Source organism: Cheilinus undulatus, linkage group 5 (assembly GCF_018320785.1).
Source record: "Cheilinus undulatus linkage group 5, ASM1832078v1, whole genome shotgun sequence".
In the NCBI taxonomy this organism is placed as follows: domain Eukaryota; kingdom Metazoa; phylum Chordata; class Actinopteri; order Labriformes; family Labridae; genus Cheilinus; species Cheilinus undulatus.
In genome coordinates this window covers 298170-313078 of record NC_054869.1, presented here as the reverse complement: position 1 = coordinate 313078, position 14909 = coordinate 298170, and the positions used below count along the sequence as shown (strand labels likewise).

General features: G+C 43.8%; 1 protein-coding gene across 3 annotated transcripts in view; it reads right to left on the bottom strand.

Moving 5' to 3' along the window:
* The window catches only part of rad17 (RAD17 checkpoint clamp loader component), a 71277-nt gene that overhangs the window by 50662 nt on the left and 5706 nt on the right, over positions 1–14909 (bottom strand). For all 3 annotated transcript variants that reach the window (XM_041787879.1, XM_041787878.1, XM_041787877.1), the window contains 2 exons: positions 9850–9928; positions 2433–2636 (listed from right to left, as the gene is read on the bottom strand). In XM_041787879.1, coding sequence (XP_041643813.1) covers positions 2433–2636; positions 9850–9891 — 246 coding nt within the window. In that variant the 5' untranslated portion in view covers positions 9892–9928. The remainder of the gene's footprint in view (positions 1–2432; positions 2637–9849; positions 9929–14909) is intronic.

Sequence of the window (14909 nt, the reverse complement as noted above, 5' to 3'; positions counted from 1 at the left end):
CCAGGGACCACCAAGATAAAGGTGTCAGAGACCAGGGACCACCCAAATAAAGGTGTCAGAGACCAGGGACCACCAAGATAAAGGTGCCAGAGACCAGGGACCCCCAAAATAAAGGTGTCAGAGACCAGGGACCCCCCAAAATAAAGGTGTCAGAGACCAGGGACCCCCCAAGATAAAGGTGCCAGAGACCGAGGACCCCAAAATAAAGGTGTCAGAGACCAGGGACAACCCAAATAAAGGTGTCAGAGACCAGGGTCCCCCAAAATAAAGGTGTCAGAGACCAGGGACCCCCAAAATAAAGGTGTCAGAGACCAGGGACCCACAAAATAAAGGTGTCAGAGACCAGGGACCACCCAAATAAAGGTGTCAGAGACCAGGGACCACCAAGATAAAGGTGCCAGAGACCGAGGACCCCAAAATAAAGGTGTCAGAGACCAGGGACCCCCAAAATAAAGGTGTCAGAGACCAGGGACCACCAAATAAAAGGTGCCAGAGACCAGGGACCCCCAGAATAAAGGTGCCAGAGACGGGGACCCCAAAATAAAGGTGTCAGAGACCAGGGACCCACAAAAAAAAGGTGTCAGAGACCAGAGACCACCAAAATAAAGGTGCCAGAGACCAGGGACCCCCAAAATAAAGGTGTCAGAGACCAGGGACCCCCCAAAATAAAGGTGTCAGAGACCAGGGACCCCCAAAATAAAGGTGTCAGAGACCAGGGACCACCAAGATAAAGGTGCCAGAGACCGAGGACCCCAAAATAAAGGTGTCAGAGACCAGGGACCCCCAAAATAAAGGTGTCAGAGACCAGGGACCACCAAAATAAAGGTGTCAGAGACCAGGGACCCCCAGAATAAAGGTGCCAGAGACGGGGACCCCAAAATAAAGGTGTCAGAGACCAGGGACCCACAAAAAAAAGGTGTCAGAGACCAGAGACCACCAAAATAAAGGTGCCAGAGACCAGGGACCCCCAAAATAAAGGTGTCAGGGACCAGGGACCCCCCAAAATAAAGGTGTCAGAGACCAGGGACCCCCAAAATAAAGGTGTCAGAGACCAGGGACCCCCAAAATAAAGGTGTCAGAGACCAGGGACCCCCAAAATAAAGGTGTCAGAGACCGGGGACCCCCCCGTACCTGAAGGTGGTTGAACACAGCCATGAACATTCTAGAACAGTCATGTGGAGACAAGGCCGTCTATAAGGGGGGGATAAAGGGGAGAGCTTTCTGGTACCCAGCCAAACTGGGGGACCATGGAGGTCAGCAAAACCATGGTCCACGATAAGGTTAGGTATCCATATCAATATTTTATATTCAACCTGAATAATAACCACCCTTAACGTAGCAACAGATACATTTTTTAAAGTCATTTGTGCCATACAATATATTATTCCAAACACTGTAAATCCCTTTTCTTAGAAACAGAATTAAAATAGTAAAAAAATGTTCAAAAAGGTGATGGGAAAGGTGGTTGCATGGGATTTTAGAAGTAGCAGAAATGGGTTAGACATGGCAAAGAGAGCAAAAAAATGCCAAAAATGTGCTGAAGTGGTAAAAACAGGCACAAAAGGTGGTAAAAGGGGATTAAAAAGTGGCAGAAAAAGTTTTATAGTGGCAAAAATGGGTTAACTGGGACGAATAAAATGGGCAGAAAATGGCAGAAATGGGTTGAACTGGTCAAAATGGGCTTATCAAACAGTGAAATGTGGTTGAAATGGGAAAAAACAGCTGATAAATGCATTAAAAAGGGTTGATAGAGGCAATAATGGGTCAACAGAGGCAACAATATACTGAAAGTGGCAAGAATTGGTTAAGAAGTGGCAAAACAGGCAGTAAAAAGTGGTGTAAAGGGTTAACATTGGTAAAAATTGGTTAAGATTGGCAAAAATTGTTGGTAAAAAGGAACGAAAATTGATTAAAATGGGGTATTAGGGCAAAAAATGGGTCCAAACCGATGAAAAGTGACAAATAGTAGTTACAAAACTAGGTGAGGAAAAATCACTTCAAGAGTATTCTCCATCTTTGAAGGCATCTGGCGACCCTCTCTTAGTGTTTTGCGACCCCCTGCGGGGTCCTGAGCCCAAGGTTGAGAACCCCTGCTGTAGAAGACAGACGCTCATACATCAACCTGATTTTAACAAAAAAATACTACAATACCCACAATCCTCGAGTGTCACAGTGACATCTCTGATTGGTGGGGTCCCCAGTTACCATGGAAACATCTACCAAGCCTGGTAGATGTTCCGCTGTTTCTAACGTGAAAAAGTATCAACCAGACTATATAAAGAAGAGAAGGAGATCTAGAATTACAGATCTAGGACAAGGAACTGAACCGTGACCCCAGTGACCTGCCACACCCCTGGTTAATACTGAAGGCCCTCTCCCTCTAGCGCCCTCTACCATCAGAAATGTTGGTGTTTTACAGTAAACGTGCTGACCTGTGAGCTAGGAGCATATCGGTCCACCCAGGGTTCATCCTCTCCTCTCGCCGTCAGGAAAACATCACAGCTCCCTCCTTTCCTCTTCCTGCTCCTCTTCTGTTCACACGCCACTTTTAGGACAGGAACGCCTTTCTTCTTCACGGGTCGGGAGAAACTGTCAGCCGGAAACTCTGAGAACGAAGGATCCACCCAGCGGTTCAGCTGTCAGGAGAACAGTCAGAGAAACAGAGGGCTTCTTTTTTTATTTAGAAGGATAGGGAAACAGAAGTTCTTCTTTATTTTATTTTGAAGGATAGCAAAACAGAGGGTTGTTTAATTTTATTTTGAAGGTTAGGGAAAGAGAGGGCTTCTTATTTTATTTTGAAGGAAAGAGAAACAGAGGGCTTCTTATTTTGCTTTAGAGGATAGAGAAACAGAAGTTCTTATTTATTTTATTTTGAAGGACAGAAAAACAGACGTTTGTTTTATTTTATTTTGAAGGTTAGGGAAACAGATGGCTTCTGACTTTATTTTGAAGGTTACAGAAACAGAGGGATTCTTATTTTATTTAGAAGGTTATAGAAACAGAGGGCTTCTTATTTTATTTTGAAGGAAAGAGAAACAGAGGGCTTCTTATTTTATTTTGAAGGAAAGAGAAACAGAGGGCTTCTTATTTTATTTTGAAGGTTACAGAAACAGAGGGCTTCTAATTTTATTTTGAAGGATAGAGAAACAGAGGGCTTCTTATTTTATTTTGAAGGATAGAGAAACAGAGGGCTTCTTATTTTATTTTGAAGGAAAGAGAAACAAGAGGGCTTCTTATTTTATTTTGAAGGTTACAGAAACAGAGGGCTTCTAATTTTAATTAGAAGGATAGAGAAACAGAAGTTCTTCTTTATTTTATTTTGAAGGAAGTTGGCGACGGGGAAAAAATGGCAGCCAACATCCTAGCAGGCTGTTAGGATGAGCATGGATCAGTATCTATTTCTATTACTGTTAGACCTTCATTTTTAATTAACAGTGTGACTGTGAGGTTTTTAACTCATTGAGTGCCATAGACGTATATATACGTCAAAGTGGTTTTTTCGGCGGCTGGCACAAGGGGGCGCTCTTGTGCTCCCTGTGAGTAATTTTGGGGCTTCTGGGATACGTAGTCGGAACACTACAGTCAGAAGAGACGGTAGATCAAAGCCACTGAGATCAGAGGTGGAGACCCTGGGGTCAAAGAGCAGAGCGATCATTACAGAGGTAATCTAAGCTAAAAGTTCTAAAATAGACGCTGGAAGAAACTTTTAACTTTTGCTTGAGAAATCGCTGACTCGCTGAAACCGACACTGAACTTAACGACAGCGAATCCAGGGATCAGCGCGGTCATTCATCTGCCTCGGCCGGCCAAGAGGCTAAAGAATGCTGCGAGGTCTCCCCCGTACGTCGGAGGAAAAAGGCAGCCTCTCACCAGCTGGATACATACAGCGACGACACTTCAGAGACGGACTTATCCGACCCAGACTCTGAGGAACGGCTGCCGAGTGAGCAGAGCGGATCTTGTTCTCCGTCCCAGAGCGATGGAGGTAAGTTAACGTTAGGAACCCACTGATTATTCAGCCAGATTTATCAATGAAACCATCACTCATGATCCTGTGATTTCAGAAGAGCAAGCCCCATGCAGCTCTACAACACCGTCTGTTGACAGAAAAAGAGGTAAGAACAAAAAAATTCTGGATTCTAGATTATATATATAAAACATATTTTATAGTTATTATATTACTTCTATAATTTACAGGCAGTGCCAGGGGACATGCAAGCAGGAGAGGACGTGGGCGTATAGGGGGTCCCGTGGTGGCCATCTAGTTCCAGAGTGTGAATGACAGTGACTGGAAGCACTGTTATTCATGTTACAATAAAATAGCATTTGTAATACAATTTTCAGATGTCTTTTATGTCATTGAAGGAAGAATTATAACATTCAAATCACTGTTCTGCTTGACAGACTCTCTCTCACAAAAATGCATTTTTCTCAGCTTTCTAGAAAAAAGTGGTCTTTTTGGTGAAACTAGCCTCTATTCACCTTCAGATAAATCAAGAACGGAACAAGCTACAAACAAACGTTTTTTCCATGATGAAATAGAGACTTTCTTCTTTCATGTGAGCTATTTGGTGATTTCAGAGTCACAGTACAAAATATTCTGTGGGTCTTCAAAGATGACTCAAAATGGCCAAAAACGCTGGAAAGCCACTTTCAATGAGCTACATCATAGAGGAGCAGGTCAGACCAAGCGCTTATTAACTGCTGATACTTCCTGGTTGACTGCAACTGTTACAGAGTGGTTACAGATGATGAGAAACACTGCTCTGATGAGTCGATTTCTGCCGCCATGTTTGATGTCAGAGTTCAGAGTGACCAAAGGTCGTCAGTCTTCATCACAGAGGTTCTTCATCACAGAGGTTCTGATAGTACAGAATAAAAGAGTGATGATGATGAAGGTCGTCAGTCTTCATCACAGAGGTTCTGACAGTACAGAATAAAAGAGTGATGATGATGAAGGTCATCAGGTCTTCATCACAGAGGTTCTGACAGTACAGAATAAAAGAGTGATGATGATGAAGGTCGTCAGGTCTTCATCACTGAGGTTCTGACAGTACAGAATAAAAGAGTGATGATGATGAAGGTCGTCAGGTCTTCATCACTGAGGTTCTGATAGTACAGAATAAAAGAGTGATGATGATGAAGGTCGTCAGTCTTCATCACAGAGGTTCTGACAGTACAGAATAAAAGAGTGATGATGATGAAGGTCGTCAGGTCTTCATCACAGAGGTTCTGATAGTACAGAATAAAAGAGTGATGATGATGAAGGTCATCAGGTCTTCATCACAGAGGTTCTGACGGTACAGAATAAAAGAGTGATGATGATGAAGGTTGTCAGGTCTTCATCACAGAGGTTCTGACAGTACAGAATAAAAGAGTGATGATGATGAAGGTCGTCAGTCTTCATCACAGGGGTTCTTCATCACTGAGGTTCTGACAGTACAGAATAAAAGAGTGATGATGATGAAGGTCATCAGGTCTTCATCACAGAGGTTCTGACGGTACAGAATAAAAGAGTGATGATGATGAAGGTCATCAGGTCTTCATCACAGAGGTTCTGACGGTACAGAATAAAAGAGTGATGATGATGAAGGTCGTCAGTCTTCATCACAGGGGTTCTTCATCACAGAGGTTCTGACGGTACAGAATAAAAGAGTGATGATGATGAAGGTCATCAGGTCTTCATCACAGAGGTTCTGACGGTACAGAATAAAAGAGTGATGATGATGAAGGTTGTCAGGTCTTCATCACAGGGGTTCTTCATCACAGAGGTTCTGATAGTACAGAATAAAAGAGTGATGATGATGAAGGTTGTCAGGTCTTCATCACAGAGGTTCTGATAGTACAGAATAAAAGAGTGATGATGATGAAGGTCGTCAGTCTTCATCACAGAGGTTCTTCATCACAGAGGTTCTGACAGTAAGAATAAAAGAGTGATGATGATGAAGGTCGTCAGTCTTCATCACAGAGGTTCTGACAGTACAGAATAAAAGAGTGATGATGATGAAGGTCATCAGGTCTTCATCACAGAGGTTCTGACGGTACAGAATAAAAGAGTGATGATGATGAAGGTCGTCAGGTCTTCATCACTGAGGTTCTGACAGTACAGAATAAAAGAGTGATGATGATGAAGGTCGTCAGGTCTTCATCACTGAGGTTCTGATAGTACAGAATAAAAGAGTGATGATGATGAAGGTCGTCAGTCTTCATCACAGAGGTTCTGACAGTACAGAATAAAAGAGTGATGATGATGAAGGTCGTCAGGTCTTCATCACAGAGGTTCTGATAGTACAGAATAAAAGAGTGATGATGATGAAGGTCATCAGGTCTTCATCACAGAGGTTCTGACGGTACAGAATAAAAGAGTGATGATGATGAAGGTTGTCAGGTCTTCATCACTGAGGTTCTGACAGTACAGAATAAAAGAGTGATGATGATGAAGGTCGTCAGTCTTCATCACAGGGGTTCTTCATCACTGAGGTTCTGACAGTACAGAATAAAAGAGTGATGATGATGAAGGTCATCAGGTCTTCATCACAGAGGTTCTGACGGTACAGAATAAAAGAGTGATGATGATGAAGGTCATCAGGTCTTCATCACAGAGGTTCTGACGGTACAGAATAAAAGAGTGATGATGATGAAGGTCGTCAGTCTTCATCACAGGGGTTCTTCATCACTGAGGTTCTGACAGTACAGAATAAAAGAGTGATGATGATGAAGGTCATCAGGTCTTCATCACAGAGGTTCTGACGGTACAGAATAAAAGAGTGATGATGATGAAGGTTGTCAGTCTTCATCACAGGGGTTCTTCATCACAGAGGTTCTGATAGTACAGAATAAAAGAGTGATGATGATGAAGGTTGTCAGTCTTCATCACAGGGGTTCTTCATCACAGAGGTTCTGATAGTACAGAATAAAAGAGTGATGATGATGAAGGTTGTCAGGTCTTCATCACAGAGGTTCTGATAGTACAGAATAAAAGAGTGATGATGATGAAGGTTGTCAGGTCTTCATCACAGAGGTTCTGATAGTACAGAATAAAAGAGTGATGATGATGAAGGTCGTCAGTCTTCATCACAGGGGTTCTTCATCACTGAGGTTCTGACAGTACAGAATAAAAGAGTGATGATGATGAAGGTCATCAGGTCTTCATCACAGAGGTTCTGACGGTACAGAATAAAAGAGTGATGATGATGAAGGTTGTCAGGTCTTCATCACAGAGGTTCTGACGGTACAGAATAAAGAGTGATGATGATGAAGGTTGTCAGGTCTTCATCAGAGGTTCTGATAGTACAGAATAAAAGAGTGATGAGGATGAAGGTCGTCAGGTCTTCATCACAGAGGTTCTGACGGTACAGAATAAAAGAGTGATGATGATGAAGGTTGTCAGGTCTTCATCACAGAGGTTCTGACAGTACAGAATAAAAGAGTGATGATGATGAAGGTCGTCAGTCTTCATCACAGAGGTTCTTCATCACTGAGGTTCTGACAGTACAGAATAAAAGAGTGATGATGATGAAGGTCGTCAAGTCTTCATCACTGAGGTTCTGACAGTACAGAATAAAAGAGTGATGATGATGAAGGTCGTCAAGTCTTCATCACTGAGGTTCTGACAGTACAGAATAAAAGAGTGATGATGATGAAGGTCGTCAAGTCTTCATCACTGAGGTTCTGACAGTACAGAATAAAAGAGTGATGATGATGAAGGTCGTCAAGTCTTCATCACTGAGGTTCTGATAGTACAGAATAAAAGAGTGATGATGATGAAGGTCGTCAGGTCTTCATCACTGAGGTTCTGATAGTACAGAATAAAAGAGTGATGATGATGAAGGTCGTCAAGTCTTCATCACTGAGGTTCTGATAGTACAGAATAAAAGAGTGATGATGATGAAGGTCGTCAGGTCTTCATCACTGAGGTTCTGATAGTACAGAATAAAAGAGTGATGATGATGAAGGTTGTCAGTCTTCATCACAGGGGTTCTTCATCACAGAGGTTCTGATAGTACAGAATAAAAGAGTGATGATGATGAAGGTTGTCAGTCTTCATCACAGGGGTTCTTCATCACAGAGGTTCTGATAGTACAGAATAAAAGAGTGATGATGATGAAGGTCGTCAGGTCTTCATCACTGAGGTTCTGATAGTACAGAATAAAAGAGTGATGATGATGAAGGTCGTCAGGTCTTCATCACTGAGGTTCTGATAGTACAGAATAAAAGAGTGATGATGATGAAGGTTGTCAGGTCTTCATCACAGAGGTTCTGATAGTACAGAATAAAAGAGTGATGATGATGAAGGTTGTCAGGTCTTCATCACAGAGGTTCTGATAGTACAGAATAAAAGAGTGATGATGATGAAGGTCGTCAGGTCTTCATCACAGAGGTTCTGACGGTACAGAATAAAAGAGTGATGATGATGAAGGTTGTCAGGTCTTCATCACAGAGGTTCTGACAGTACAGAATAAAAGAGTGATGATGATGAAGGTCGTCAGTCTTCATCACAGAGGTTCTTCATCACTGAGGTTCTGACAGTACAGAATAAAAGAGTGATGATGATGAAGGTCGTCAGGTCTTCATCACTGAGGTTCTGATAGTACAGAATAAAAGAGTGATGATGATGAAGGTCGTCAGGTCTTCATCACAGAGGTTCTGATAGTACAGAATAAAAGAGTGATGATGATGAAGGTCGTCAGGTCTTCATCACAGAGGTTCTGATAGTACAGAATAAAAGAGTGATGATGATGAAGGTCGTCAGGTCTTCATCACAGAGGTTCTGACGGTACAGAATAAAAGAGTGATGATGATGAAGGTTGTCAGGTCTTCATCACAGAGGTTCTGACAGTACAGAATAAAAGAGTGATGATGATGAAGGTCGTCAGTCTTCATCACAGAGGTTCTTCATCACTGAGGTTCTGACAGTACAGAATAAAAGAGTGATGATGATGAAGGTCGTCAGGTCTTCATCACTGAGGTTCTGATAGTACAGAATAAAAGAGTGATGATGATGAAGGTCGTCAGGTCTTCATCACAGAGGTTCTGATAGTACAGAATAAAAGAGTGATGATGATGAAGGTCGTCAGGTCTTCATCACTGAGGTTCTGACAGTACAGAATAAAAGAGTGATGATGATGAAGGTCGTCAAGTCTTCATCACTGAGGTTCTGACAGTACAGAATAAAAGAGTGATGATGATGAAGGTCGTCAAGTCTTCATCACTGAGGTTCTGATAGTACAGAATAAAAGAGTGATGATGATGAAGGTCGTCAGGTCTTCATCACTGAGGTTCTGATAGTACAGAATAAAAGAGTGATGATGATGAAGGTCGTCAGTCTTCATCACAGAGGTTCTGACAGTACAGAATAAAAGAGTGATGATGATGAAGGTCGTCAGTCTTCATCACAGAGGTTCTGACAGTACAGAATAAAAGAGTGATGATGATGAAGGTCGTCAGTCTTCATCGCAGAGGTTCTGACAGTACAGAATAAAAGAGTGATGATGATGAAGGTCGTCAGTCTTCATCACAGAGGTTCTGACAGTACAGAATAAAAGAGTGATGATGATGAAGGTTGTCAGGTCTTCATCGCAGAGGTTCTGACAGTACAGAATAAAAGAGTGATGATGATGAAGGTCGTCAGTCTTCATCACAGAGGTTCTGACAGTACAGAATAAAAGAGTGATGATGATGAAGGTCGTCAGTCTTCATCACAGAGGTTCTGACAGTACAGAATAAAAGAGTGATGATGATGAAGGTCGTCAGTCTTCATCGCAGAGGTTCTGACAGTACAGAATAAAAGAGTGATGATGATGAAGGTCATCAGTGGGGTTCTGATAGAGTGATGGCTGAAGGACTGACCCTGCTCTGAGACGGTTTCTCTCCCACAGTCAGTCTGTTCATCGTCACTGAGCTGCTTCAGTCTGAGAGCAGCGATGACCTGGAAGAGAGAGAGGAGGAAGAACGACAGCATGAAACAGCCAGACGATCACACAACTCCATTTATCTACAGCTACATCTAAAAAATGAGAATATCATCATAAAGTTTGTCCCTCATGTCAGAAAGGTAAACCCATATATTATATAGACTTGTGACACACAGAGTGAATTATTTCAAGCCTTTATTTCTTGAAATGTTGATGATTATGGCTCACAGATAAGAAAGCCCAAAATTCAGAGTCTCAGAAAATGAGAATATTCCATAAGATCAATTAAAAAGGATGTTTTCAACAGAAATGTCAGGCTTCTGAAAAGTCTGTTCATTTCTATGCATCAATACTTGGTTGGGCCTCCTTCTGCATGAATTACTGCATCAGTGCGGCGTGGCATGGAGGCGATCAGCCTGTGGCACTGCTCAGGTGTAATGAAGCCCAGGTTGCTGTGATAGCGGCCTTCAGGTCATCTGCATTGTTGGGTCTGGTGTCTCTCATCTTCCATAGATCCTCTATGGGGTTCAGCTCAGAGTCACAGTAACTCCATGGTCACTGAAGCAGCTTTGGGTACCTTTGGCAGTGTGGGCAGGTGCCAAGTCCTGCTGGAACATGAAATCAGCATCTCCATGGTGCTGGTCAGCAGGAGGAAGCATGAAGGTCTCTGAAATGTCCTGGTAGATGGCTGCGCTGACCTTTGACCTGAAAAACCCAGAGGACCAACACCAGCAGATGCCATGGCAGCCCAGATCATCACTGACTGTGGAAACTTCACACTGGACTTCAAGCAACCTGGATTCTGGTCCTCTCCACTCTTCCTCCAGACTCTGGGACCTGGATTTCCAAATGACATGAAAACGTACTTTCATCTGAGAAGAGGACTTTGGACCACTGAGACCAGAACAGTCCAGTTCTTTGTCTCCACAGCCCAGGTAAGACTCTTCTGATGTGGTCTCTGGTTCAGGAGTGGACTGACACCAGAAATACCACATTTGTAGTCCAGGTCTAGGACTGGTCTGTAGTCCATGTCTAGGACTGGTCTGTAGTCAAGATATAGGACTGGTCTGTAGTCCAAGGACTGGTCCCAGGTCTTCAGTCACTGAGGTCTGTAGTCCATGTCTAGGACTGGTCTGTCTGGTCTGTAGTCCATGTCAGGATTGGTCTGTAGTCCACTGAGGTTCTGTAGTGTCTAGGACTGGTCTGTAGTCCATGTCTAGGACTGGTCTGTAGTCCATGTCTAGGACTGGTCTGTAGTCCAGGTCTAGGACTGGTCTGTAGTCCAGGTCTAGGACTGGTCTGTAGTCCATGTCTAGGACTGGTCTGTAGTCCATGTCTAGGATTGGTCTGTAGTCAATGTCCAGGACTGGTCTGTAGTCCATGTCAAGGACTGGTCTGTAGTCCATGTCTAGGACTGGTCTGTAGTCCGTGACTAGGACTGGTCTGTAGTCCATGTCTAGGACTGGTCTGTAGTCCAGGTCCAGGACTGGTCTGTAGTCCATGTCTAGGACTGGTTTGTAGTCCAGGTCTTGGATCGGTCTGTAGTCCATGTCTAGGACTGGTCTGTAGTCCAGGTCCAGGACTAGTCTGTAGTCCATATCTAGGACTGGTCTGTAGTCCAGGTCTTGGATCGGTCTGTAGTCCAGGTCTAGGATTGGTCTGTAGTCCATGTCCAGTCTTCCAGGAGTCTGTTCTGACAGGTCTTGGATGTGGTCTGATGATGTCCATGTCTAGGACTGGTCTGTAGTCCATGTCTAGGACTGGTCTGTAGTCCATGTCTAGGACTGGTCTGTAGTCCAGGTCTAGGATTGGTCTGTAGTCCATGTCTAGGACTGGTCTGTAGTCCATGTCTAGGACTGGTCTGTAGTCCATGTCAAGGATTGGTCTGTAGTCAATGTCCAGGACTGGTCTGTAGTCCATGTCAAGGACTGGTCTGTAGTCCATGTCCAGGACTGGTCTGTAGTCCAGGTCAAGGACTGGTCTGTAGTCCATGTCTAGGACTGGTCTGTAGTCCATGTCTAGGACTGGTCTGTAGTCCAGGTCTAGGACTGGTCTGTAGTCCATGTCTAGGACTGGTCTGTAGTCCAGGTCAAGGACTGGTCTGTAGTCCATGTCAAGGATTGGTCTGTAGTCCAGGTCTAGGACTGGTCTGTAGTCCAGGTCTAGGACTGGTCTGTAGTCCATGTCAAGGATTGGTCTGTAGTCAATGTCCAGGACTGGTCTGTAGTCCAGGTCTAGGACTGGTCTGTAGTCCATGTCTAGGACTGGTCTGTAGTCCATGTCAAGGATTGGTCTGTAGTCAATGTCCAGGACTGGTCTGTAGTCCATGTCCAGGACTGGTCTGTAGTCCGTGACTAGGACTGGTCTGTAGTCCAGGTCTAGGACTGGTCTGTAGTCCATGTCAAGGATTGGTCTGTAGTCAATGTCCAGGACTGGTCTGTAGTCCAGGTCTAGGACTGGTCTGTAGTCCATGTCTAGGACTGGTCTGTAGTCCATGTCAAGGATTGGTCTGTAGTCAATGTCCAGGACTGGTCTGTAGTCCATGTCAAGGACTGGTCTGTAGTCCATGTCTAGGACTGGTCTGTAGTCCGTGACTAGGACTGGTCTGTAGTCCAGGTCTAGGACTGGTCTGTAGTCCAGGTCCAGGACTGGTCTGTAGTCCATGTCTAGGACTGGTCTGTAGTCCAGGTCCAGGACTAGTCTGTAGTCCATGTCTAGGACTGGTCTGTAGTCCAGGTCTTGGATCGGTCTGTAGTCCAGGTCTAGGATTGGTCTGTAGTCCATGTCCAGGACTGGTCTGTAGTCCAGGTCTTGGATCGGTCTGTAGTCCATGTCAAGGACTGGTCTGTAGTCCATGTCTAGGACTGGTCTGTAGTCCATGTCTAGGACTGGTCTGTAGTCCAGGTCTAGGATTGGTCTGTTATCCATGGCTAGGACTGGTCTGTAGTCCATGACTAGGACTGGTCTGTAGTCCAGGTCTTGGATCGGTCTGTAGTCCATGTCCAGGACTGGTCTGTAGTACATGTCTAGGACTGGTCTGTAGTCCAGGTCTTGGATCGGTCTGTAGTCCAGGTCTAGGATTGGTCTGTAGTCCATGTCCAGGACTGGTCTGTAGTCCAGGTCTTGGATCGGTCTGTAGTCCATGTCAAGGACTGGTCTGTAGTCCATGTCTAGGACTGGTCTGTAGTCCATGTCTAGGACTGGTCTGTAGTCCAGGTCTAGGATTGGTCTGTTATCCATGGCTAGGACTGGTCTGTAGTCCATGACTAGGACTGGTCTGTAGTCCAGGTCTTGGATCGGTCTGTAGTCCATGTCCAGGACTGGTCTGTAGTACATGTCTAGGATCGGTCTGTAGTCCAGGTCTATGACTGGTCTGTAGTCCATGTCAAGGACTGGTCTGTAGTCCATGTCCAAGACTGGTCTGTAGTCCATGTCTAGGACTGGTCTGAGGTCCCTGTCAAGGATTGGTCTGTAGCCCATGTCCAGGACTGGTCTGTAGTCAATGTCAAGGACTGGTCTGTAGTCCATGTCTAGGACTGGTCTGTAGTCCAGGTCAAGGATTGGTCTGTAGTCCATGTCCAGGACTGGTCTGTAGTCCAGGTCTAGGACTGGTCTGTAGTCCATGTCAAGGATTAGTCTGTAGTCCATGTCCAGGACTGGTCTGTAGTCCATGTCCAGGACTGGTCTGTAGTCCATGTCCAGGACTGGTCTGTAGTCCATGTCAAGGATTAGTCTGTAGTCCATGTCCAGGACTGGTCTGTAGTCCATGTCCAGGACTGGTCTGTAGTCCATGTCCAGGACTGGTCTGTAGTCCATGTCCAGGACTGGTCTGTAGTCCATGTCTAGGACTGGTCTGTAGTCCAGGTCTTGGAAACAGCACTCTGTGAACTAGCAGCTTCTTTAGCAATGACCTTTGACCTTCCCCTCCTTGTTGAGGGTGTCAGTGACTGTCCTCTGGACCTCTGTCCAGTCTGATATTCAACTTTTTCTTGCTATTCTCAATTTGGAGATGTTCCTGTACAGGGTTAAAACTGGATTAATACTGGGTTAAAACTGGGTTAAAACTGGGCTAATACAGGGTTAATACTAGGTTAAAACTGGGTTATAACTGGGTTAATACAGGGTTAATACTGGGTTAAAACTGGGTTAATACTGGGTTAAAACTAAAACTGGGTTATAAACGTTAATACAGGGTAAATACTGTTAAAACTGTTAATACAGGTTAATACTTAAACTGGGTTAAAACTGTTAAAACAATACAGGTTAATACTGGGTTAAACTGGTATAACTGGGTTAATACAGGGTTAAGTAAAACTGGGTTATAACTGGTTAATACAGGGTTAATACTGTTAAAACTGTTAATACAGGTTAATACTGGGTTAAAACTTAAAACTGGGTTAATACAGGGTTAATACTAGGTTAAAACTGGGTTAATACAGGGTTAAACTTAAAACTGGGTTAAAACTGGGTTAAAACTGGGCTAATACAGGGTTAATACTAGGTTAAAACTGGGTTATAACTGGGTTAATACAGGGTTAATACTGGGTTAAAACTGGGTTAATACTGGGTTAAAACTGGGTTATAACTGGGTTAATACAGGGTTAATACTGGGTTAAAACTGGGTTAATACTGGGTTAAAACTGGGTTAAAACTGGGTTAATACAGGGTTACTACTGGGTTAAAACTGGGTTAATACAGGGTTAATACTGGGTTAAAACTGGGTTAAAACTGGGTTATAACAGGTTAATACAGGTTAATACTGGGTTAATACTGAATAACTGGTTAATACTGGGTTAAAACTGGTTATAACAGGGTTAATAAACAGGGTTAATACACTGGGTTAATACTGTTAATACAGGGTTAATACTGGGTTAATACTGGGTTAAACTGAATGGTTAATACTGGGTTAATACAGGGTTAATACAGGGTTAATACAGGGTTAATACAGAGTTTATACAGGGTTGATACTGGGTTAATAAAGGGGTTAATACAGGG